We start from the raw sequence: 23,161 nt of genomic DNA on the forward strand, positions 1-23,161 counted from the left end.
CCTTATTAAAGATCGAGGTAATCAGGATGACGATTCAGGACATCACCATGATGCTGTGGGGACACAAGGGGACTGTGTGATGTTTTTCTGTTAGGCACAATATGTCAGAAAGGGTATTTCATTTCATGCCTATTTGTGATTTCTTTGTTGTTGTTGCCAGCTTTAAGTCTCTGGCACCCTCCTCAGCAGACTGACTGAGGCTGATATTAGAGGTCCATTCCAATGATAGAAAGAGCACCATCATTTCAGAGTTGTTACTGTGGGCTGGCATTGTGCTCCACATCTGTTAACCTTGCTCTTTATCATCACAACAATGCTATGAGGTAGATGCGGTTATGATCCCCATTTTACAGGTGAGAAGACTGAGACTTTCCCAGGTTATATGGCCCCTGAATGTTAGCAGGAAACCCTGGTGATGTAGTGGTTAACAGCTATGGCTGCTAATCAAAAGGTTGGCAGTTTGAATCCACCAGGTGATCCTTGGAAACCCAATGGGGCAGTTCTACTCTGTCTTGTAAGGTCACTGTGAGTCAGAATCAACTCAACGGCAACAGGCTTGTTTTTTGTTTTAAATGTTAGCAGAGCTGGAATTTAAGCCAGAGCAGCCAGGGCCAGGACTAGGCAGACATAAAAGCGTTGCCCCGGGAACACAATTTAAGAAAGCACTCACTCTCAGATTCATGCAAATGCAGGTTCACACCTGAAAGTGAGTGCCTCCTTAAATCATGAGCCTAGGCATTTCTTTTGCTGTTTGTCACTCTCTAGTCCCAGACTTGCAAGCTGCAAGCAGCCTTGCTTTGGAGCCAGGATATTTATCCCCTATACATCCTGCCTCTCTAAGCCTCATCTTTATGGGTCAGAGTAGGCCTTCAGTAGGGAAGTGAAGTGCAGAGTTGAGAGAGGGTCTGCCGGTGCTAAAGAGACCCGAGGAAACAGGGCCAAAAGCAAGCATCTTTCCATGGGATTTACGCCCCTCTCTGCTGGGCGTTCTTCTTTTGTGCCATGCTCCCTCCCATTCCTCTCTTTGTCTCACCCCAACCTTCTGAGGTACAGAGAGAGGGGAAAGAAAAAGAAGCTCTTCACCTAAGAGGTAAATTTCAGTACCCTATAGAGAAAATATTCGAGCAGCATCACAAATAAGGTGGATACTTAGGCCTGGCTGCCCCTGAGAAAGTCCAGACACACCCTGAGGTGTGGGTTGGAGACAAAGGTAGTTCAAGGATACGTATCCATCAGGAGTGTTATAAATTGAATCATGCCCCGCCCCTCCAAATATGTTTTGGAATCCTAACACCTGTACTTGTGCATGTAATATAATGTATGAGTGTAGGGTGAATCCTAAAGCTAATCCCTTCTGGGTTATAAAAAGAAGAGTATAGCCACAGGTACACACACAGACACGGGGGAAGACAGATGCCCTGTGAAGATCACCAAGGAACCAAGAAAACCCGGGGCTTCCCTCAAGGAAGTGCCCTGATTTGGACTTTTAGGCTGCAGAACTGTGAGAAAATAAATGTCTGTTCTTTAGAGCCACCACTTTGGATCTTTCTGTTATAGCAGCACTAGGAAACTAAGACAAGCAGTCTTGAGATCCTAGAAGAGTCAGGTGAAGGTGAGTCAAATTGCTTCAGAGAAGAGGGAAGGTTGGGAGATAGTCTGGGATCCCAGGGGACAGTGAGAAACCCTATACTCTTCAAAATCCTTCAGCACACTGGGTAGGATTTGAATGGGACTAGACTTTTCAAGTTAACTGACAAATGGCAAAATAGTCACTATATCATTAAGATGAAGACATCCAGCCATTCAGCCATGTACAACCCAAGCCTTAGGAGCCCTTGGGATGGTGGGCTGACATATGGGAGATGTCTCTGGTTCCCTTCAGTGATGGACAAACCCTCCCCTTGACCCCACGCACCATGGAATGAGCACCCACGAGCTCCCCTGTACGTGCGTGGAGGGTCAGAACTAGCTGGGCCCATAGTCGAAATGAAAGATGATTAGGGTGACAATATGGTAGCTTCTTTGACCACCACCCATTTGTCAGTTTGCCATACCGACGTTATCAGGAAAGAGTAATCACTAGAAAAGGGCATCATGTGTGGTAAATCAGAAGGTCAGCAAAAATAAGGGAAACCCTCAATGAGATGGATTGACGAAATAGCTGCAACAGTGGCCTCAAACACAGCCACCATCATGAAGTTGGCGCAGGTAACGTTTTGTTCTGTTACACACAAGCTCGTCATGAGTCAGCGCCAACTCGATGGCAACAAACAACCAGCTTCTTTGAACTTCCCAACATCACGCTGGAACATTCCTGGCAGTTCTTCTAGACCAACTTTTACCACCCAAGTCCCAGCTTCCCCTCCCTACAGACTTCACGCCCGCAGAACCAAGCGGGAAGCACCACACCAGATGGACGACGCAAACAGTGCTAAGCCGAAGTGAGGAGCAGCACTTGCCTCTTTGATCAGGTTCATAAATCTGGGCCCAAGGCGCCAAGGCTTGTGTCGGTGGCACTGCAGGGAGCTGACGGTCAGCTGGGAGGCCCGGTGGGAGGCGATGGCCATCATGTAGACAGCATCGTACATCAGAGCTGCTTCAGTCTGCGGAGGAAAACACACACCGCACCTTCAATTCCACCTTCGCTTACCTTCTTTCCCTGCTTAATCTCACACCCTGCTTGCTCAGCTCACGTTTGTCTGATCTAAATGGCTGTCTATTCTCCGGCTGAGCAGTGTTCACTCTCCAATAGCTGTTTCTCCCCGGAATAATACGTCCCACTCCAGAGTAAACTGGAATAATAGCTATACTTTGTTTTGAGTTCTTAAAAATAAATAAATAAAAGCAACTCAGGTCAGCCACAAAGACTTGATTCGGGGAATAGCTATTGTTGGAATGTCTGTAGGCTGAGCACTGTGTTAAGATCGATTACATTGAGTTAGAAGCTACTAAAGCTCAATATTTCCAAAGCAGATTTTGTTTCTCAGTATTTATCTACCTACTCACTTAGTTGCATTTGGTAGAAAAACACGATCGCCAGCAAAACTAACAGGTGATTTGCAGATAAGGATACTTGGGTTGGCCGCTTCCATTCTCTAGGGTCAAGAAGGTGGTAGCTGTGGAATCAAATTCAACAGGAGGCTTGGGGAACTCTTTAAAGAACAGACGTGTAACTTGCTCTCAATTTGCCTGCTTTTGACAGCACTTACCTTCCTGGTAGAGACTGAAAATGGTGGTTTCTTTTGGGGGCTGGGCAGCTCATTCTTCCTCTCTTCATTGAATTTCCCTCATTGGCAAAAGTTGACATGATATTTTCAGCATTTTATAAAATATACTTCTCTGTGGTTTGTTTTGGGGATGAAATCTGGTAACACCCTCCCATTTTACTTGAGGGTTCCCACTGCAGCTTCAATGCATTCATTTGAAATTCTCGGCAACCCTCTTCCCCAAAGCAACGGCACAAATAGGTAAACCTGTTTATTGTATGGAGACACTGACCTCCAGACCCAATATCGATATGTGTAGGGTCATACATACAGCCAATAATTGATAGTGCTAACACGGGAATCCAGGTCATAGAATGACGATAGATTATCACGTGGTTTTCTGTGCCCTGCTGGTGCAGTGGTTAAGAGCTTGGCTACTAACTGAAGGGTCGGCGGCTTAAACCCACCAGACACCATGAGGGAGAAAGATGTGGTAGTCTGCTCCCGTAAAGATTACAGTCTTGGAAACCCTATGGGGCAGTACTACTCTGTCCTATAGGGTCACTATGAGTTGGAATCGACTTGATAGCCTTGGAAACCCTATGGAGCGGTACTGCTCTCCTATAGGGTTGCTATGAGTTGGAATCAACTTGACAGCCCTGGGAACCCTATGGGGCAGTACTACTCTGTCCTATAGGGTCGCTATGAGTTGGAATTGACTAGAGAGCAATGGATTATTTTTTTTCCCAAAATTAGTTGATTCATTCAACATTTACATGGCATCTCTTGGTGGGAGTGGAAAGAGAGGATAGGGGTTAACACATTTTTCATTTTTTCCGTCTTTGAGGCCAGAGCACACTTCTGCTTTGCATCCTTATCCCGTGCAGTCTCTCTCACTGCATTTATCTTGCTATTTAGAATCACTTGTTTTCATAGCTGCGTCTCCATAAGAACATATGTTTCTTAGAAGGCAGAAATGGCTCAACTTGAACTTTTAGTGGCTAACATATTTCCTGGCACATAAATGTTGTTTACGGTTGGCTGAGAAATTAAAATTATGTCATGCCTTAAAATAAAATGCATCTTTTTTGTATGCGAATGCTGTACAATCCCAAGTAGTTAAGATGTAGGTCTGAGATAAATCACTTTACTCATATGATTGTCATTTATAGAAGTTAGATTGGTGGTGATGGGGATTGCTAAAGCTTGAAAGTATTTTGATAATATCAATTCAAGACAGATATAACTCATTTTACAGATGAGAGAACTGAAGCTCAGGGAATTTAAGAGACTGGTCCAAGGCCACTAAGCTAATTAGTTTCAGGCCAGGGTTTGAACGCCTGTCTGTCTGATTCTAACACCCATGTTATCCATCACTCTGCTATACTAATTTAGTTTGTTTAGGAGACAGTAATCTATTGGCAAGGGGTCCTGATAACACAACGGTTAAGTGCTCAGCTGCTAACTGAAAGATTGGTGGTCTGAATCCACCCAGCGGCTCTGTGGGAGAAAAGGCCTGGTCATCTGCTCTCACAAAGATTACAGCCTAAGAAACCCTATGGGGCGGTTCTTCTCTGTCCGATGAAGTTCCTATGAGTCACACTTGATGGCACACGACAACAACAATCTATAGGCAGGACTCCTTGGGTGGTGCAAACAGTTAAGCACTCAACTACTAGCCCAAAGGTTGGTTGTTCAAACCCCCTCAGAGATGTCTCTGAAGACAGGCCTGATGATCTGCTTCTAAAAGGTCACAGACTTGAAAGCCCTATGGAGCACAGTTCTAATCTGAAACACATGGGGTCGCCATGGGTTGGAATGGACTCACCAACAACTAACAACAGCAATCTACTGGCAGATTATGGCTTTTCTAAATACTTTGCAAATATTTAATCTTCACTATAACCTGTACTCTTTTATAGATAAAGAAACTCAGGCACAGAGAGAGGTTAAATGACATCTCCAAACCAGTGAGAGGCAAAGCCAAGATTCAAATCCAGGAAGTTGGTGCTACTGTTTATGCCCTTAACCATGAAGCCAAGCTACTTCTAAACCAGAGATGTGTCTGGTGACTCAATAATCACAATAGTAGGTCAGTAAAGGTTAATATTAATGAACAGCTTACTTTATAGTGCCAGGCATTGTCACCATTTTACATGTGTTATTTCTTTTAATTCTTGAAATAAGCCCTTTGAAATAGATTTCATTGTTCCTATTTTACAGAAGGGGAAATTGAGGAGAGAATGTAGAGTAATTTAACTAAAGTTATGTGACCGTAAGGTAAGGAGTAAGGATTCCAACTCAGGATGCAGGCTCAGATTTTAGAGCTGACACCCTTAGCTACTATGCTATGGCAACTTGGGCCTTTTCAGGGGAGAATATACTTTAAAATTGTATATTTATTAATTGATTGATGATTGATTTGATAGAGTAGAAGGAGTAGAATTCCAACAGTGTGACCTTTTAATAAACTCAGTTTATGACCTTTTTATAAACTGAAGGCTGCCTCCCACTGGGATGGGCAATAAAAATATTCAAAACTGTAGGCCTCATTACACACACACACATACACACACACACACCAGCGGTCGTCAGTTCTGATTCATGGCAACCTCATGTGTGTCAGAGTAGAACTGTGCTCCATAGGGTTTTTGATGGCTGGTTTTTTGGGAGTAGGACGTCAGGCCTTCTTCTGAGGCTCCTCTCATGGGCTCAAACCTCCAATGTTAGGGTTAGCAGCAAAGGGCATTAACCATTTGCTCCACCCAGGGACTCCTGGGTCTCATCAGTGCCTTTCAAATCCAAAGAAGAAAACAATTTATTCTAGAAATATGCTTCTCTTTGACATAAAATGTTTTCTTAGAAGAGACATTTACTATAACTATTCTATAGTGCTAATAACCTGTCACCGAATTTTCTTCCTTTTGGGGGAAGGCTGCTTACCAAAAAGCAACTCTCAAGTCATTTTAGGTAAATGTAAAAGAAAATTCTCCCACGTTGCAAATGTTTTTCTTCCAGATGTGTTTATGTTCGCATTTTATTTATATTAAAAATGTGGCTGCAATGACATTCGTCAATGCCTGTAAGAAAGTTTTTAGAAAAACTTTGCTTATATACACTTACATCTTAACCTAATTAATATATTTTACCACACCATGGATCATGAAATAAATGTCCTGAAAGTAGGCTTCTTCCCAGTGCACTGTGTTCAGGTTATTGCAACAATGTGCAGTAAAGGGTGAACTAAATGAGCTGGGGGTAGTTAAACCCTGCACATTCCAAAAATCAGCCACTGACAGTCCAATGGAGCACAGTTCTACGCTGATTCACATGGAGTCTCCATGAGTTGGAAATGACTCGAAGGCAACTGGTTGAACCAAGGTTCGAGTGAGCTTCCACGGTTGGCAATACTATCTGCATGTTGTCACTCATTGTTACTGAGAGAATTAAGCACTGACCATGTGACTCCACTGGCAAAGAACAACTGGAAACTTGGTTTCTCCTGAACTCTGCTCTTTGAACCTTTTCCCTTTGCTCATTTTAATCTGTATCCTTTTCTGTACTGAACCATAACCATAATTATAACACGTTTTCTGAGTTCTCTGAGCCTTTCTAGTGAATCGTTGCACCTGAGAGTGGTCTTGGGGACCCCCAACACAATATACCCCATGAGATGCTACTTCACCTTAGGGACAAGGACTAACAATACTGTATGGCCTTACAGAGTTCCCAGATTTTGCTGCCTCCCTGGTATGTAGCTGTTGCTGAAAAAAATGAGAAGAAGTGGCAGTTGTGAAGGGATGTCTAGTCTTTGAAGAAGAAATGGACAACAAAGATAAAATTCCCATATTCGCTCCAAACTTGGAAGCATTCATCTGTCTGATGTAGGTGGACAAGGCAGTTTCTGGGAAGGACATGCTCCCAAATACACCCTCCCATTTTCTTGAGCTGCCTGTCTCAGTGTTAATAATTGCCTCTATTAAAATCCAAGTATCTCATCCACAAGGCACAACTCAAAAAAGAAGGAAACGAGCCAGTTCATACTAAGTGGAGAATTCCCCACTTAGTGTGAACTGGCTCGTTTCCTTCTTTTTTGAGATATGTCTCATGGAAGTAATGAGGATTTTGATAAAGGTGGGAGTGCTAGGGCTTTGCCTGGAGGAGCCCTGGCTGGGAGCATGAGTTTGCGGGAGTGGATGCTGCTGAGTGCCAAAGAGGTGGGAGGGGTATTGAGCATCCTAAATACCTGACACACGGGAGGAAGGGAAGAGCCACCCACATGTGAACTGGGAAATAGTCTGGGGAAGGTAGCAAAGATATTACCATGCACTCATACCCCAAAAATTCAGTAAATAGGATAGCAACTGCAATAAGTGTGAGAGAGGCTGGCATGTTATGAGTCTCAATGAAAATTTGTCAGCTTTGGAGACAGAAAGTGAGGACTAGGGAAAAGAGGACTATACGTCAAGTTGGAAAACACATCTGGGTGAGTCAATGGACATACAAGGTCACGCATGTTCCAGGCAAAGCTCATCCTGGGCTACACATGCAAGCCAAGGAATCTGATTCACGAAAACAAATGAATTCTTACTTTATCTTCTTGGTATCTCAGAATGTCTTTTGTCCTTTTATTGACTACAAACTGGCAAAACAGCAGGGCTTGGGTCACCTAGTTAAGTAGGGGACCTAGACAGGACTTACACCCAGGCTTTCCTTGTCTAGTAAGATCTTGTTCCTTCCACTGAATTCAGATGCCCATTGTTTTTCATCAAAGGAGTAGCATTGGACACGCAAAGTTGAGACTTAAAGATGTCTGCCCTGTGGATTGTAAGGTGGGAAGTGCTTATGTGTAATAGAGGGGGTAAGGCTTTTGACTTAACTTTGTAATGCACACACATTTGAAGAACTGGGAAGACAGGTGACGGATCAATGTTTTGTTGTTTCTGTGACTCATACCTTGTATTGAATCGTACACAATTTTGGTCCACAATCAGAGAAGAATCCACCTGAGACTGGGCCATCTCACCACCCCAGTCTATCCAAAAAGCCAACAGATTGAATCAACTCCAGTGCTGAGGAAAATCTACAGGTAGCCCTTCCAAGACCCATAGGACAGATGGTATCCCACCCACTTTTTATGCCTCTGAAGTTCTTCGGAAAGAGGGTAGCCTGATTTTAACATGTGTAGCCTCAAGGTGGGAGCCTTTTGAAATGCATAAAGCTCAAAAATCCTGAGTAGGAGCCTCATTTTTGTGTAGATTGAGCATTGTCTTAGGTGACACCTCCGGATGTATGAATTTTCTAAATTTTTTACAGGTTTGCCTTTATTTCTGTGAGATAAGCCTCCTCACTATGTTTCCCAGTTACTATGTTCTCTTGAGAATGTACTTATCACAAGCATAAGCTATTGCCAGTCTTCATTCGGTCATGGTGGCCTTTTTCTTCTTTATGCCATTCATTGTTTCCAGGTGTTATTGGCTCCATGCTGTTCTAGCTTCTGAACAGCAAATAATGCCTTTCCAATAAGGAATAAAGGCATCGCAGTGGTACTTTTCAAGAGATTGGAACTCCTACAGGTTATTCCTACCCTGCATTCAATCTTAGGGCCCAATCACTGCTTCCACATGTAACAGGTGGAATGCACCACTGTTTCTGTTTCTTAGCTGTTAGTACTGCTTTTGTTATAATGAATAATACATAGTAGTGGTAATTTTCCTGAGATTCAAATTCCTTTAGTTTTATTTATTTTGCCACTAAGTACTGCTTTTGCAGTAATGAAGAATGCATTGTGGTGGTAATTTTCCCAAGATAAAAAAAATGCCTTGCTTTACTTATTTTGGCTGTAAGTACTGCTTTTGTAGCAACGAAGAATGCATTGTACCATGTTTTGAAAAGTTTCATGAAAAATAATAAAAAGGCTAAGAAGACAGAGACGAGAATAAAATGTATTTGCACTCATTGCCAGGTGCCTTCATGTTTAACCTTGTGTTTTACAAATTTTCAAAGGAAAAAAAAAAAACAAAAAACGATTTTATCATTAACATTGGCAGGATTTGTGTTCTCCAGAAGCTGCTGGGACATAAGCGATCCCAGATAATGAGTTTCAAAAGCCATAACTCACAAAACACACAGTATCAACAAAAATTCAAAGGAGAAAATTACTGGGTCTTGACGGGTAATAAAAAGGAAGAAAGCTGATTTTTTACAAAATCGTTCAAAACTTCTAGCGAGTTAAACCTTCAGTTGATAGGATGCTCTTTATTTTTTCTTAATCTCAGGATTTTTTTCTTTATGAGTTTCACTGTTTTTAAACTCTATTAACTCAGTAAAAGTTTTCTTAATTAACTCAATTTTAACCCTGTTTTTAAAGTTGATATTTTTTCTTTAATTAAATTGATTGTTCTTAAGTCTGGAGTTAAGACTTTTTAGACTTGGACAAAATTATTTCTCTATTTTCAGTTTTAAATTATTTTGACATTTAATAATATCTTTCAAAGATATTTTTAGTATATGAAATTCTAAGAAATCCTTAATTATACATAATATTAAAGAGGAAAATAGATAAGTGGATAGGAAGTCGAAATACAGGGATTTTTCTTATATTTTTAAAGAAATTCCTCTGTATATTCATACATGGATCTATATAGATATGTGGCACACACAAAAAGATGGCTAAAAAGGACCACAGGGAAATCCATCTTGTAGAATAGTGGAAAAAAGCCTATACTTTTGGAGAACGCAATTCTATGATAGTAATGGCATTATTTAAACATTAACAGTAGCCTATGACTAATCTTTGAAATAATATTATTACTTTTAAATACTCTTTATCTTCTCTAATTGTGCATGTATCTTACTTAATGGAACTCTCTTTGGACTTTCAGAAATGTATTGAAGAGCTGCATTAATATTTTTCATTGAACATCTTGAATCTTAGCAGAAGCTTAATACATATTTATTTAGTACATTAATTCGTTTATTAAATACATATTTACTGAGGGCCTACTTGGTGCCAGGCTCTCTTCCAGTGCTGGAAAAAGAGCAGAAACAAACAAAAAACAAAAAAAGTCTCTGTCTTCATGGATTTTATACTCTTCTGGGGAAGGCAGTGAATAAACAATAGATCAAAATGTAATGTATCAGGTGATAAGGGCTTTGAAGACATGGAAAGCCGGAAAGGAAGAGAGAATGATGGGGGCAGGGGTTGCCATATTAGGAAGGGGTTTCAGAGACGGTCTGTGAAGTGACATTTGAGTAAGCCTTGGACATCGTGAGAAGCCAGACATTTAAATATCTGAGGGAGGGAAAGGCTGCAGGCAGTGCAAACAGCAAGTGCTTGACATGCAAGAATGAACGAAAGGCAGGAAAAAACCCAAAAAAACCAAATGTGTTGCCGGTGAGTCAATTCTGACTCATAGCGAACCCACAGGACAGAGTAGAACTGCCCCACAGGGTTTCCAAGGTGGATTCCAACTGCCAACCTTTTGGTTAGCAGACGTAGCTCTTAACCACTACACTACCAGGATCTGAGATAAATAGACCCAAAGGAATTGAAACCAAAAGTTTTTTACATTCCAGGTGGAGAAGAAACAGTGAATACAGAAGCAACTTGAGAAAAAAGATGGGTCAGCATCCCGCCTGGGCTTGGGGACTTGGGAGGCTTTCTTGGCTCAGTGATTGATCCATTGGACAGCCTTGCATGTGCCCTTTAACCTCTCCTTGACCCAGTTTCTACATTCCCAAATTAGCCCACTGGGAGTCCCGGTGGCGCAGTACTTAAAAGCTTAGCTGCTAACCAAAAGGTTGGCAGTTCGAATCCACCAGTCGCTCCTTGGAAACCCTATGGGGTGGTTCCACTCTGTCCTCTAGGGTTGCCATGAGTTGTAATTGACTCAACGGCAGTAAGTTTTTTTTTTTTTTTTTTTTGGTTTGGTTTGGGTTGTGTAAACGGTTAAGTGCTGGAGTACTGGCAGAAAGGTTGGTGGTTCAAACTCACCCAGAGGTGCCTCAGAAGACAGGCCTGGCCATCTGCTTCTGGAAGTTCACAGCCTTGAAAACCCCATGAAGCGCAGTTCTGCACTGACACACATGGGGTCGCCATGAGTCAGAACTGACTTGGAGGCAGTTATCACCACCACCAACAGAAGGAAACACTGAACTGCAAAGTGGACTTTTTGGGTAAGTAAAGGTCAATACTGTGCTTGACATGATCAACTTCAAAGCTGTATCTGCATGACTTTTGGGTCCAGCTTCTGGTGGGCCCTGCATTCTACCACTTTTTTGACTAGTATTGGACATGACCTGATACAGCTTTTCTACCCATTTTTACAGGCCCCTGATGAGCCACCCTCTTCTGGACTAATTCATCCTTATTTTCCATTTTATAGTTTGCATATCAATAACATGAACTACAACAATAACAAAGCTCAGAAACCTCTCTCTTAGGTGGGATGAGAGTAATAACTCCAGGCAGAACAGAACTTCTCCCATCTCCTGGGACCCGCCTCTGCCACGCTCCCTGCCCCGTGGACTGCCATTTGCCCAGGCGCGGTAGCAGCCCTGAGGAGCAACGTGCCTCATGCCCAGGCTGATTCGGTGTGAACTGCAGGGCACCATCCCCCTCGCTCAGCGGTCTTCTACATCTCAGTGGATGTGTACAAGCTGTCCTGTCAGCACAGAATAACTGAACACAAAGGAGGCTTTTTTTGGTGAATTAAGCCGTACTTGAGATGAATATTTAATGTTTGGCACAAATCCACAGTTTGTGTTCACATTGCTTCAAACTGTAAACTCTTAGTGGTGCGTCCTGAGCTCAGGTAAAAAATTATCTGAGCTCTCCTCCTACGCTGGAAATCTGTTGGGAGGTGGGCAGAGGGTTTTGAATCATGTCTGAATTCGCTGGAATTATAATCCAAGAGGAAGAAGAGAAACGCTAACATATTAGCTTCTCTCTCTCTGTGTCTCTCTGTGTCTCTATCTCTCTCCTTCTCTTTCTCTCCGGCTCCCCGCCCCCAGCCCGCTTCAGAAGTCTAGTATTTCACTGGATTTTGTCTACTAGCTCATATTCAAAGCAGTGTTCCAAAGCACAGCAAAGCTCATTTGTACCAAAATGATTTCTATCATTATCTCTCATTTCACTTTGCATGTTTTAAGGGTTATTTCAGGTTTGAAAAACAGTCAAGGACCTTGAACACGGAATCATCCAGAACCACTTAATTTATTCATTTATTTCTTCTTTTCATCTAATTTTCATTAAAAAAAAAAAAGGAAAAAGAAAAGAAATCCCAAGTTCATTTCTCTGGGAGATGGCACCTTTCAGCTATCGGTAAATTGCATCTTAAAAGTATGAGCGCGTCTCCGGACGATGGGAAGAGACGATGAAACACTATGCCAATTTAAAATGCTATTACCTGCCAGCTTGCCCAATATCTTTCCCCTTAGATGATGCTGTTCAGACATAGAATTTTTTTTTCTTTTCCCGCTATTGTCTTCATCACACGGGGAGCTTCATTAGAGAAATAAAGTGAGGGAAGGTTCGTATGACAGCAAAAGACGGCTGACGTTAGTGAGAAGCTCTCTGATGAGGCAATTTTCCATTTATCTGTTCAGCCGAGTACCTCTGACTTGTCAGGAGGAGGGCTTGGCATCCGCTTCTAGAGTGACAGGTGGCTGGCGTTAAGCGCTGTCTTGTCTGCAGAGGTGTGCCTGTACCTGTCCAGGATATGAAGACCAGGAAGGCACCGAGTCTGTGTAGATCTGGCGTTTTTCCCACATGTGCTTTGCTTGCTGAGACGCGGTGAAGCAAGGAGGGCAAACTGACTCTGCCCCACCTTCACGCAGGTGATTCCACCCCCTCCCCTCCCCAAGGCCACGTTCTGGGGCTGAAAACTCTCTTTACTTGCCCTTGCTTTGGTTCCCGCTTTGCCTTCATTTGGCTGAGGCCGCTGCCTTCCCGTTTCAACTTCAACTGAGTCATGTACAGTCAGGAAAGTAAAAATAGCAGTTTTTGGTAGTAGCTGGGCACCGGTTTGAATATTATCTAACAAACCTACTCCTCCTTCTCTCACGGGAACCAGAACACACGTCGTAACACTTTTCATCGAAGGCATAGGACATTCTTAACTCCTAAGGAATTCAAACGTTATTCAAAACGATTTTATTTTAAAACTACTTACTGTCAAGGCAATCACAAAAAGACCAGGCAAGTGTCTAGATACCACAGTTTATTAGCAGTTACCAGGGGCATCCAGGAATCTCTGAGTGGTGCAAACAGGTAACACACTTGACTGTTAACTGAAAGGTTGGAGGTTTGAGTCCACCCAGAGGTGCCTCGGGATAAAGGCTTGACGATCTACTTCTGAAAAAATCAGCCACCGAAGACCCCACGGAGCACAGTTCTGCTCTGACACCCTTGAGGTCAGCATGAGTCAGTGGCCGGCTTGACAGAGCTGACAACAACAACAATTGGGCAGGAGAGGGGAAAGAGGGAAGCATCGTTTCGGAAGTATTGTGCATCTGTTTATGGTAACGGGACACTTCTCAGTGGGCTCTGGTGATGGTGTGCAACATGATTAACGGAATTGGTGTCACTGAATTGTGCATGTAAAAAAAGTTGAATCGGCAAACATTGTGTTATATATAGTTCTTACAACAATAAAAAAGAAGAGGAAAGTGACTTACCGTCATCACGCCATCCAGAAGGCCTGTCTTGGGCCTGGGTGGGGCCTGCAGTCTCTCCATGGACCACTTCTCAATGATGGACGACACATCTGGGTTGTCAGTCTTCAGCAGGCGAAATCCAGTCATATTCACGCCGCTGTACCTATAGAGTTCCAGATCTAAAGCAAACAAGTCCTGTGCAGTATTACAAACAACAAAAGTAGAAAAGAGTTAACATTTGCAATGTTCTTTAGGCACAAGGGAATTAATGACTGCAGAAGCAACCAATAGACCAGAATGACAGCTGTTATTATACAGTTTCTATAAAAGAACATTTCCCAATGCTTTCCATTCACATGCTGCCTGAGAAACTCCACGGCAGTGAGCAGTTTTTCATTTTTACCCATTTCTTTTTTTGCAGTATGGTTAGAATTTTGATAAGCCAAGGGGAGAAATTTGGAAGCCAATAATGAATACGCCCTTGGACACAGGATATGATGCCTGAGACATTAGAGAATTCTCTTCCTAGGATACAGCCCTTGTGGAGTTGGAGGGGATCTTTGTGTTCCTTGGGTTCAATGCTTCTATTTTACAGATTAGAAAACTGAGGTTCTGAGTGGCGATGGGACCGGTCCAAGAATGAAGGACTCCTCGGGGGCGGTACCCCTCTCTCCATCACATCTTGCTGCCTCAGACTGTTGCCTCAGACTTGCTGCCTTTCCCAGCAGGAAAAAATGTTACCCTGGGCTCACGGACAGTAACTCACGTCCCATACAGTGAGGACGTGCAAAACGCCCGCTGGACACGTGCTTGGAATAAGAACCAAAGGTTCTCTTTGGAGAATGAGCTAGAGCATCTGGTTGTGTGGGAGTGAGCGTCTTAACTATAGAACTAGTTCCCTTTCAGACCGTGTTTCAGGAAACAATGGTAAGTACACCCCAACGTTCTCCATTACAGAAGAGGCTGCATGGAAACCAGAAGTTTTGAAGTTGATTCACATTTAAAACAGACTTAAATGATAATCTTAATTTTTTCTTATATAAAAAGGTTAGACTCTAAAATATATCATTAAAAATAAACCACATCGAAGGATAAACTTTTGAAAGAACATTTTGCTGGAAGGAAAAGCTTTCATAAAACATCCTAACAATGTGACTGGATTATGAAAAGTACCCCATAAGACAGTACAAATCAGCGACGGCAATGGTCACTGAACAGAAGCAGCTTCAGAAACACTCCATGATTTGTATGTGCAGAAGATGCGTACAAAATCGTTCTTTTGGATAACTCTTCTCTACATCTATACCCTTTCCCAGGAAAGCTTTGGATCAGGCGGTTGAACTGTAAGGGCACGGCTCTGTACTGCTAGTTAGTTAAGTATCAGAAAAGGTGTGCTGCCTTTTTAAATGTTAAAATTTCTTTTTTTCCTTGCACGAGTAACTAATTTTCTTTTTTCTTTAAGTTGTGTTAATACTTATGGCCAAGAATAGTAGGAATAGGAAAGCAAAACAGGACAGAATGAAGATGAAACCAAAGGTATGTACTTCAAGAAGCAAATTAAAAGAATAAGACCTACAAAAAGACAATTTTTTAGTGCACTAATTCAACAGAAGCGAAGTTACTCAAGCTATAGAAGGGTAGGCAGAAACTTCCAGAATGCATATTGAGTCCCCTGTGGATTCAATATGACATGAATTCAATGTGCTGAAATGAATAAATTAAACATGTGCAAAATTAGATTGACCTACAGTGTGAAGTTTCTATGCAACATAGAATGTGGAATGCCCAAGGTGTGATTTACAATATTTCCCTTTGAATGAAGAACAAGGAAAGCAAGAGTGTGAGGGGTGAAAAGGAATAAAAAGTATAGCAACTTGTTCATCCCTCCTGGTCTCCACTGAAGGTCAGCCTTCATTGGTTCCATTGTTCATATTTTTTCTCAAACCTCTCCAAAACCAGCTATTGGGAGTGTATAAGGAGGCCCTGGGTGGCACAAAGGGTTAAGCGCTTGACAAACTAACCAAAAAGCTGCAATTCTAACCCACCCAGAGGCGTCTCGGAAGACAGGTCTGGTGATCTGCTTCTGAAAGGTCACAGCCTTGAAAACCCTGTGGAAGAGTTCTGCTCTGCACACATGGTGTCATCAACAGTTGGAATCGTCTTGTTGTCAACTAAAAACAATGGGGTGTGTAGAGCCAGGGTTGGTAGAGTTCTGAGACAGAGAGCCAAGTGGCCTTGTGCAATACCCACGTGTTCATGGTGACCAAGGAGGAGGCATACTGAGTTCAGAGTGAGACATTCTGCTCTTTGCATTTCCCAAGTTTTCTCTGAACTGTTCCGACAGAGGACCTAACCAGAATGTCCGGAAGTCAAGATGGGAAAGACCACCGAAACCTTAGTTCAGAAACTTCTGTCCTGCACCCTTACTCTTCCACCCCATGCTCGTTGGAAGCAATGATTTTGGCCACTGCCCCAGAGCATTTGTCCTGTGAAGTCCTGTGCACCCTCCACGCTCGCGAGAATTTGGGTGGGGGATGTAATTTATTACTTCTACAAATAGTATGAGTGTGACAGCTGCCTCGTTCTTGTTCGGAATTCTTTGACTTGCCTACTCACTAATTTTTATTTAGTTAAATGGTCCTCTTACTGAATCCCCTGGAATCTAGGTAGATTTCAGTTGACACACCTTTCCGATTAGAAAAGAGGCTGGATCTGTATTTTCTTCTCATGCAAGAAAGTGTGTGTGTGTGTGTGTGTGTTTATCAGGGGAAAGCGATGAATTTCAGAAACTGATTGCATGAGAGATATCACATAGTTTCGATGTGGTAAAACCAAAGAAACTAAACCCGTTGCCATGGAGTCAAGTCAGACTCATAGAGGCCCGATAAGACAGAGTAAAATTGCCCCATAGGATTTTCAAGGAGCGGCTGGTGGATTCGAACTGTGGACTTTTTGGTTAGCAGCAGAGCTCTTAACCACTGTGCCACCGCGGCTCCTTTGATGTGTTAAATGCTCTAAATTGTTTTCTCTTGATTCTGATCGTCTTTCCCAGTTGAAGGTGTTGTGGAGTCCCCGTGTGGTTTCAATAGTTAGACGCCTGATTGCTAATTGAAAGGTTGGTCGTTTGAACCCATGCAGAGGCACCTGGGAAGAAGGATCTGGCCATGTGCTTCTGAAAGGCCCCCAGCCATGAAAACCTTATGGAGCCCTGTTCTGCTTGGACACATATGGGGTTGCCATGAGTCAGAATTGACTCCATGGCAAATGGTTTGGTCTTGGTTTTTCAGTTTCTTTTGGATTCCTACAAAATCATGGTTTTTCTTAACGATGCAAAATGTTCAATGCATAGAGCATTTCCCAAACTCCCGTCTTGATGGTCTTCCAAACACCTGACAGATGATCCCCAGCTAACCCAACTATCTACCAGATACAGGCGCATCAGATCAAAGAACGCAGGGTCACACCTGGGCGTTCCTTCTGATGAATATAGAAATTTTAGATGATGCTTCTTTATGGATAGTTTGCACTTTGACAGTTTCTATTTAATGGAATTTTCATTTTAATCCCTTTCTGGATGCACATGCATTCATGCTAGTAAAAAAAAAAAAAAAAAAGGAAAGGAAAGAAAAAAAAAAAAGTGCTGCTGTTCAGCATTACTGGGTTTAGAGAATTTGTAGGAAAGTAAAGGTGAAGCTCCATGACAGTATCCTGCCTTTGACACCGGTAGGGTTGACTTTAACTCAGTGGGGAGATATTTCCTATCTCGTGGAATACTGTTTATACTGGAAGGACTTACCAGGGTTGTGAAAAAGTAGTGATAGTACTCGGTCATCATGCCCATGAAGAGAATCTGCAAAAGAGAAATAAGAGATAAGAATAAGAAACAGAACTGTAATAAGAAATTGATAATATCGCTCCTATAGGACAGAGTAGAACTGCTCCAAGGAGCAGCTGGAGGATTCGAACATTTTGGTTAGCAGCTGAGCTCTTAACCACTGCCCCACCAGGGCTCTGATAATTAGTAGGGTGACTATAAAAGCTTGGGAACATGGAACAGGGAAGGACATTGGAAATCCAGACTCAGTAGATCAGAAGTCCAAGGCCAATTAGTGACATAGATGGAGCGAAGACCCAGATCACTGATCTTCTCCATCCAACACTCTTTCCATTACCCCATGTTTGACTTACATAGAAATAATCAGTCATATGATGCATTTAAATATAGTTTATGTTAACAAATGTTATATTTGGAGTTTACCATGCTGGCACAGAGCCTTACCCCCTGCCCCGCCTATGTTTCTGAGTAATTCCATGTTACCTGCCTTGGAGTCACCCCAACTCATGATGACTCCATGCACAAAAGATCGAACCATTGTGATTCACAGGTTTTCATTGTCTAATTTTTGGACGTAGATTGCCAGGTCTTTCTCCTAGTCTGGAAGTTCTGCTAAAACCTATTCAGCATCATAGCAACATAGAACACTGCACTGACAGACAAGTGATGGTTGCACATGAGGTACGTTGGCAGGGAACCGAACTCAGGTCTCCTGCATGGAAGGTGAGAATTCTACCACAGAACAAACCACTGCTCCCTAGTACATGCTTAGGTACGTATTTTATTGGTATCCTTGGCTTTAGTATTCAGTATAATACCTCCCTTAGAGTAAACTCATTAAATGTTGACTTGACAATGTTGGTGTGTTGTTGTTGTTGTTAGGTGCTGTGGAGTTGGTTCCCACTCATAGCGACCCTATGCACAACAGAATGAAACCCTGCCCAGTCCTGCACCATCCTCATAATCATTGCTATGCTTGAGCCCATTGTTGCAGCCACTGCGTCAATCCTTCTTGTTGAGGGTCTTCCTCTTTTTTGCTGAACCTCTACTTTACCAAGCATGATGTCGTTTTCTAGGGACTGGTCCCTCCTGAAAACTTGTCCAAAGTATGTGAGATGAAGTCTCGCCATCCTCACTTCTAAGGAGCATTCTGGCTGTACTTCTTCCAAGGCAGATACGTTCGTTCTTCCGACAGTTCACGGTGTATTCAATATTCTTCTCCAACACCATAATTCAAAGGCATCAGTTCTTCTCCAGTCTTTCTTATTCATTGTCCAGCTTTCACATGCATATGAAGTGATTAACAATATTATGGCTTGGGTCAGGCGCACCTTAGTCCTCAAAGTGACATCTTTGCGTTTTTAACACTTTAAAGAAGTCTTCTGCAGCAGATGTACCCAATGCAATAATCTGGAACTTGGTAGTTCTAGAGGTTCTATGAGTGTGTATTGTTTTTACTTTGTTGGGGAGGGCAGAAGGAGGTGAGCAGAAGGGACAAGTGTTCTAGGTAGAGGTGGTTGCCGTTACTAGCTGCTGTTGCTCCAACTCACGGTGACTTCGTGCACAATGCGACGGGACCTTTGTTATCCATAGTGTTTTCATTGGCTGATTTTTTAGAAGTAGATCACCAGGACTTTCTTCCTAGTCCATCCTAGTATGGAAGCTCTGCTGAAGCCTGTTCAGCATCATAACAACATGCAAGTCTTCACTGACAGATGGGTGGGGGCTGCACTTGAGGTGCATTGACTGGGAATCGAACCCGGGTCTCCCTCATGGAAGGTGAGAATTCCGCCACTGAACCATCGCTACAGAGGCAGAGATTGTTAAGCTGTGATCTTACTTTGGATTCCTGGAAAATGATGTCGACTGAGAAGAAAATGTTGCATTTGCTTGGAAGATACAGCTGGTCCTTAGGTTACAAACATCTGACTTACGAACTGGTACTTAAGAACGAACTGTCATAAAGCCTACTGCATCAAAATTTGACTTAAATACAATGGTTTGTAATAACGAACGCACACTCTACTTTCTGTTTAAGATGTTTTTGTGTATTTGAAAGTGTTTCTTAAGTGTTTTATATGCATAAAACCAAAACCAAAACAAACCCATTGCCATCGAGTTGTTTCTGACTCATAGGGACCCTGCGGGTCAGAATAGAACCATCCCATAGAGTTTCCAAGGAGCAGCTGGTGGATTCGAACTGCCAACCTTTTGGTTAGCAGGTGAGGTCTTAACCACTGCTCCACCAGGGTTCCTTTTATATGCATAGAAAGGTAAAGTATATACTATATACTGAGACAAACATTTGACTAACTGAAGCTAAATAGGAACCGTACGTACCTGTTCTGACTTAACTACAAATTCAACTTAAAGACAGATTTAGGAATGGATCGTAATCCAGGGACTGCCTGTATTGTTTCTAAATCTTCTGAATTGAGGATATACTTCCTTGGAGCAAGTTACGAAAATGATTTCTTTGGTGCTGTGTTTTGGCCTTTGTGTGGAAATGAAAACACATGACTCAGAAATCAAATCTCCACCCCAAGACTATGGCCCCTGGATACCCTGCTAACTCAGAAGTGAAGCCACTCCTGAAGTCCACCTTCAGAAAAGATTAGACCCTGTCGCTATGAATTGGAGTCTACTCGATGGCAGTGGGTCTCGTGCTTGGTTGTAAGACAAACAACACGCCACATGAGGAATGTGCTTCTTAGTTCAATCACGGATACGAATCAAATGGACAACAGCTGCTGAAAAGCAAAGACGAGAAGGCAGGAAGGGACAGGAAAACTGGACAAGCGGACACAGGGAACCCCAGCGTGGAAAGGGGGACAGTGCTGACACATTGCAGGGATGGCAACCGATGTCACACAATTTGTGTATAAATTTTTGAATAAGAAACTAATTTGCGCTGTAGACTTTTGCCTAAAGCAGAAGAAAAATTAAAAACAAAAAATCAAATCTCCAATTCTGCTTTTCCCATAATCCTGACAATTCAGGATGCAAATGAGAATGGCCTGGGGAAGTTTTTCAGCCTGCGTGATGGAGTGAATTGTGTCTCCCCCAGAATTTCTGCTGAAGTCCTAACCCCTGGTACCTGTTGTGAAGGTGACCTTGTTGGGAAATCGATGTGACTGGTTAGCGTGAGGTCACACCGGAGAAGGGTGGGTCCGCCGGAGTGGTGGTCTATAAACGAGAAGAGCCCCAGAGAGACAGAGAGGGACAACGGCCACATGGAGGCACATCTCCAAGCCAAGGAGAGCCTGGGGCTGCCTGAAGCTGGGAGACACAAGCAAGGATCTTCCCCTAGAGTTTTCTGTGAGATCATAGCCCTGCTCAGGATCTCACAGCCTGAATTCAGACTTCTAGCTGGTGGCGAAACGGGTTAATGCTCGGCTGCTAACCGAAAGGTTGGTGGTTGGAACCCACCCAGCGGCTCCACGGGGAAAAAGAGCTGGCGATCTGCTCCTGTACAGATTACAGCCCAGGAAACCCTGTGAGTCAGTTCTGCTCCGTCATACAGGGTCATTATGAGTCGGAATCCACTTGATGGCACACCATATAACAACAACCTCTAGAATGTGAGACAATAAATTTCGGTTAAAAGCCACCAACTTTTTTGTGCTTTGTCGTGGCAGCCCTGGGACCCTAAGACATCCAGAGATTCTTGGGCTCCACCCTAGAGACGTCCTGACTTAGAATCTCTGCGGGTGGGACCTGGGCTTCTCTATTCGGCAGCAAGGAGCGGGCATCACTGCTTTTGGAAAACGTGAACATTTGCATTAAAGAATGACTTCCGTAATTCCAGGTGAAGGGATGGATGGAAAGGTCTGGGGAAAGGCAGCCCCAGTTATCCGAGGTCCTGGGGGGGGGTGTGCCTGAGAGGTGTGCAAGCTATAAAGATTTTACATGAAAAGAAATAAAAAATGAAGAGAGGATCCGATGACGTAACACGCGGCGCACGCCAATCCCACGGTCCTTAACTCGCTGCCCGCCAGCATGGAAACCAGAGGAATATTTAATGAAATTGTAATGTCACAAAGGTAAGACAAATGACAGGAAGCTCTCTCTATGAATCATGAGCCCACAGCGGGAAAGTCACTCCTGTGGTGATAACGACCCAGCGCACAAAAGGATTTTAAAAAGAGTAGAATTGCTTTCGGACCTTCGATAACATTTAAAGGCGTGCACGGTGGGGTCTCCTTAGCTGGTCTGTTACATCGTTTGAGCATAAAGAGCTAACGTGCTGGGGTCAGTCAGGAATCCAGTTTTTCACTTTGGTCATTAAATACTGTAATTGCGACCAAGACTACTTCTTGATGGGAACTAGGTGAGTTTTACATCAAGATAGAGAGGTGGACCCTGAGGTCTACAATATTGTTTCTGGAACTGAAAAGGAGTTTCAAAGGCATCAGAAGTTTCAGCTTTTCACTTGAGCTAACTTTTTTTTTTTTTTTTTAAACTTCATTATGGAAGTGTTTGATCCCCGATTGACAATTCAGGCTTTTTTTTTTTTTTTTTTTTTAAAGCAACATTTTCAACTGATTATTATTATTTTTATTATTTGTAATTCCTGGAGATAAATTGCATGTGCCTCTTTTTCAGGGCTCGAAAAGAGACGTGACCATGCAGCAAGTAAACAGCCAACAGTTGTGTTTTAATTGGAAAAGAACCCCTGTGTCCTCCAGGTGTACTTTCTATTTGGTGTCCTAGAAATATCCCTGTTCACCCCGAGCTAGTCTCCTGGGTCAGTGCCTCCTGGCTCTTTCCTTGAATTTCCTAGAAATGGGAATTTAAAGAACAAGTGCAATCATTAATCACTGACCTGCTCAATGTTGCAGACAAACGAGGACCCAGGGGAATGAGAAATTTTCTAGATAAAAACCACAAAGCCAAAGACATAAACCTGTTGCTGTTGATTTGATTCTGATTGATGACAACTCTAGAGGACAGAGCAGAACTGCCCCACAGGGTCTCCAAGGAGGGGCTGGTGGATTCCAACTGCCGACCTTTTGGTTAGCAGCCAAGCTCTTAACCACTATGCCACCAGGGCTCCAATGACATAAAAGGTCCTGCTTTTTAAACAGTAGTCCTTGTGATGGTCTGTAGACTGTTTGGGATTGGCAGCCCTGTATGCTAACAGTAGCATATTTTACAAATACTAGTTTGCACCACACTATGATTTTCTCTCTGCCTGTTGGTATTCCACCTAAAAGTCATTAAGGGATTAAGAAAATGTCACATCAAGATACATGCCAGTTTTTAAAATAAAAAATATAATCACTATGTGGAAGTTTTCCGGTTCTTTGCAAAATTGACATCTTTCCCACCCAAGAAACACTGCTTTCTTTGAATTTCCATACTGTAGTTGTCTGCTGGACCGAGCAGGGGGTGCTGTGTGTACACCAGTGTGCATGCTTTACCAGGCAGTACTGCTAGGGACTAGTTCTGACTTTATCTA

The 23,161-nt window shown here is 42.9% G+C and overlaps 2 protein-coding genes across 2 annotated transcripts in view; both read right to left on the reverse strand.

Annotated features, from left to right (window-relative positions):
* Positions 1-2,296: 2,296 nt before the first annotated feature.
* LOC111819583 (glutamate receptor ionotropic, kainate 1-like) lies at positions 2,297-14,055 on the reverse strand. The gene is made up of 2 exons (XM_023726674.1): positions 13,887-14,055; positions 2,297-2,603 (listed from the first exon to the last, which is right to left on the reverse strand). Exons 1-2 carry the CDS (start codon positions 14,010-14,012, stop codon positions 2,376-2,378), a joined length of 354 nt encoding a protein of 117 aa, XP_023582442.1. The 5' UTR covers positions 14,013-14,055; the 3' UTR covers positions 2,297-2,375.
* Positions 14,056-15,776: 1,721 nt separating this feature from the next.
* The window catches only part of LOC101348492 (glutamate receptor ionotropic, kainate 1), a gene marked incomplete at its 5' end in the record, with an annotated part of 43,301 nt that continues 35,916 nt past the window's right edge, over positions 15,777-23,161 (reverse strand). Inside the window, 2 exons of the mRNA XM_023726677.1 lie at positions 15,777-15,824; positions 17,662-17,715. Coding sequence (XP_023582445.1) covers positions 15,777-15,824; positions 17,662-17,715 — 102 coding nt within the window. The remainder of the gene's footprint in view (positions 15,825-17,661; positions 17,716-23,161) is intronic.

Source organism: Trichechus manatus, unplaced genomic scaffold, assembly GCF_000243295.1.
Source record: "Trichechus manatus latirostris isolate Lorelei unplaced genomic scaffold, TriManLat1.0 scaffold00012, whole genome shotgun sequence".
In the NCBI taxonomy this organism is placed as follows: Eukaryota; Metazoa; Chordata; class Mammalia; order Sirenia; family Trichechidae; genus Trichechus; species Trichechus manatus.

Coding starts and splice junctions, on each gene's coding strand:
- LOC111819583 (XM_023726674.1), bottom strand. CDS start 14,012: ATGACTGGATTTCGCCTGCTGAAGACTGACAACCCAGATGTGTCGTCC. Junction 2,604..13,886: donor TTCTGGATGGCGTGATGACG/GTAAGTCACTTT, acceptor TTTCCTCCGCAG/ACTGAAGCAGCTCTGATGTA.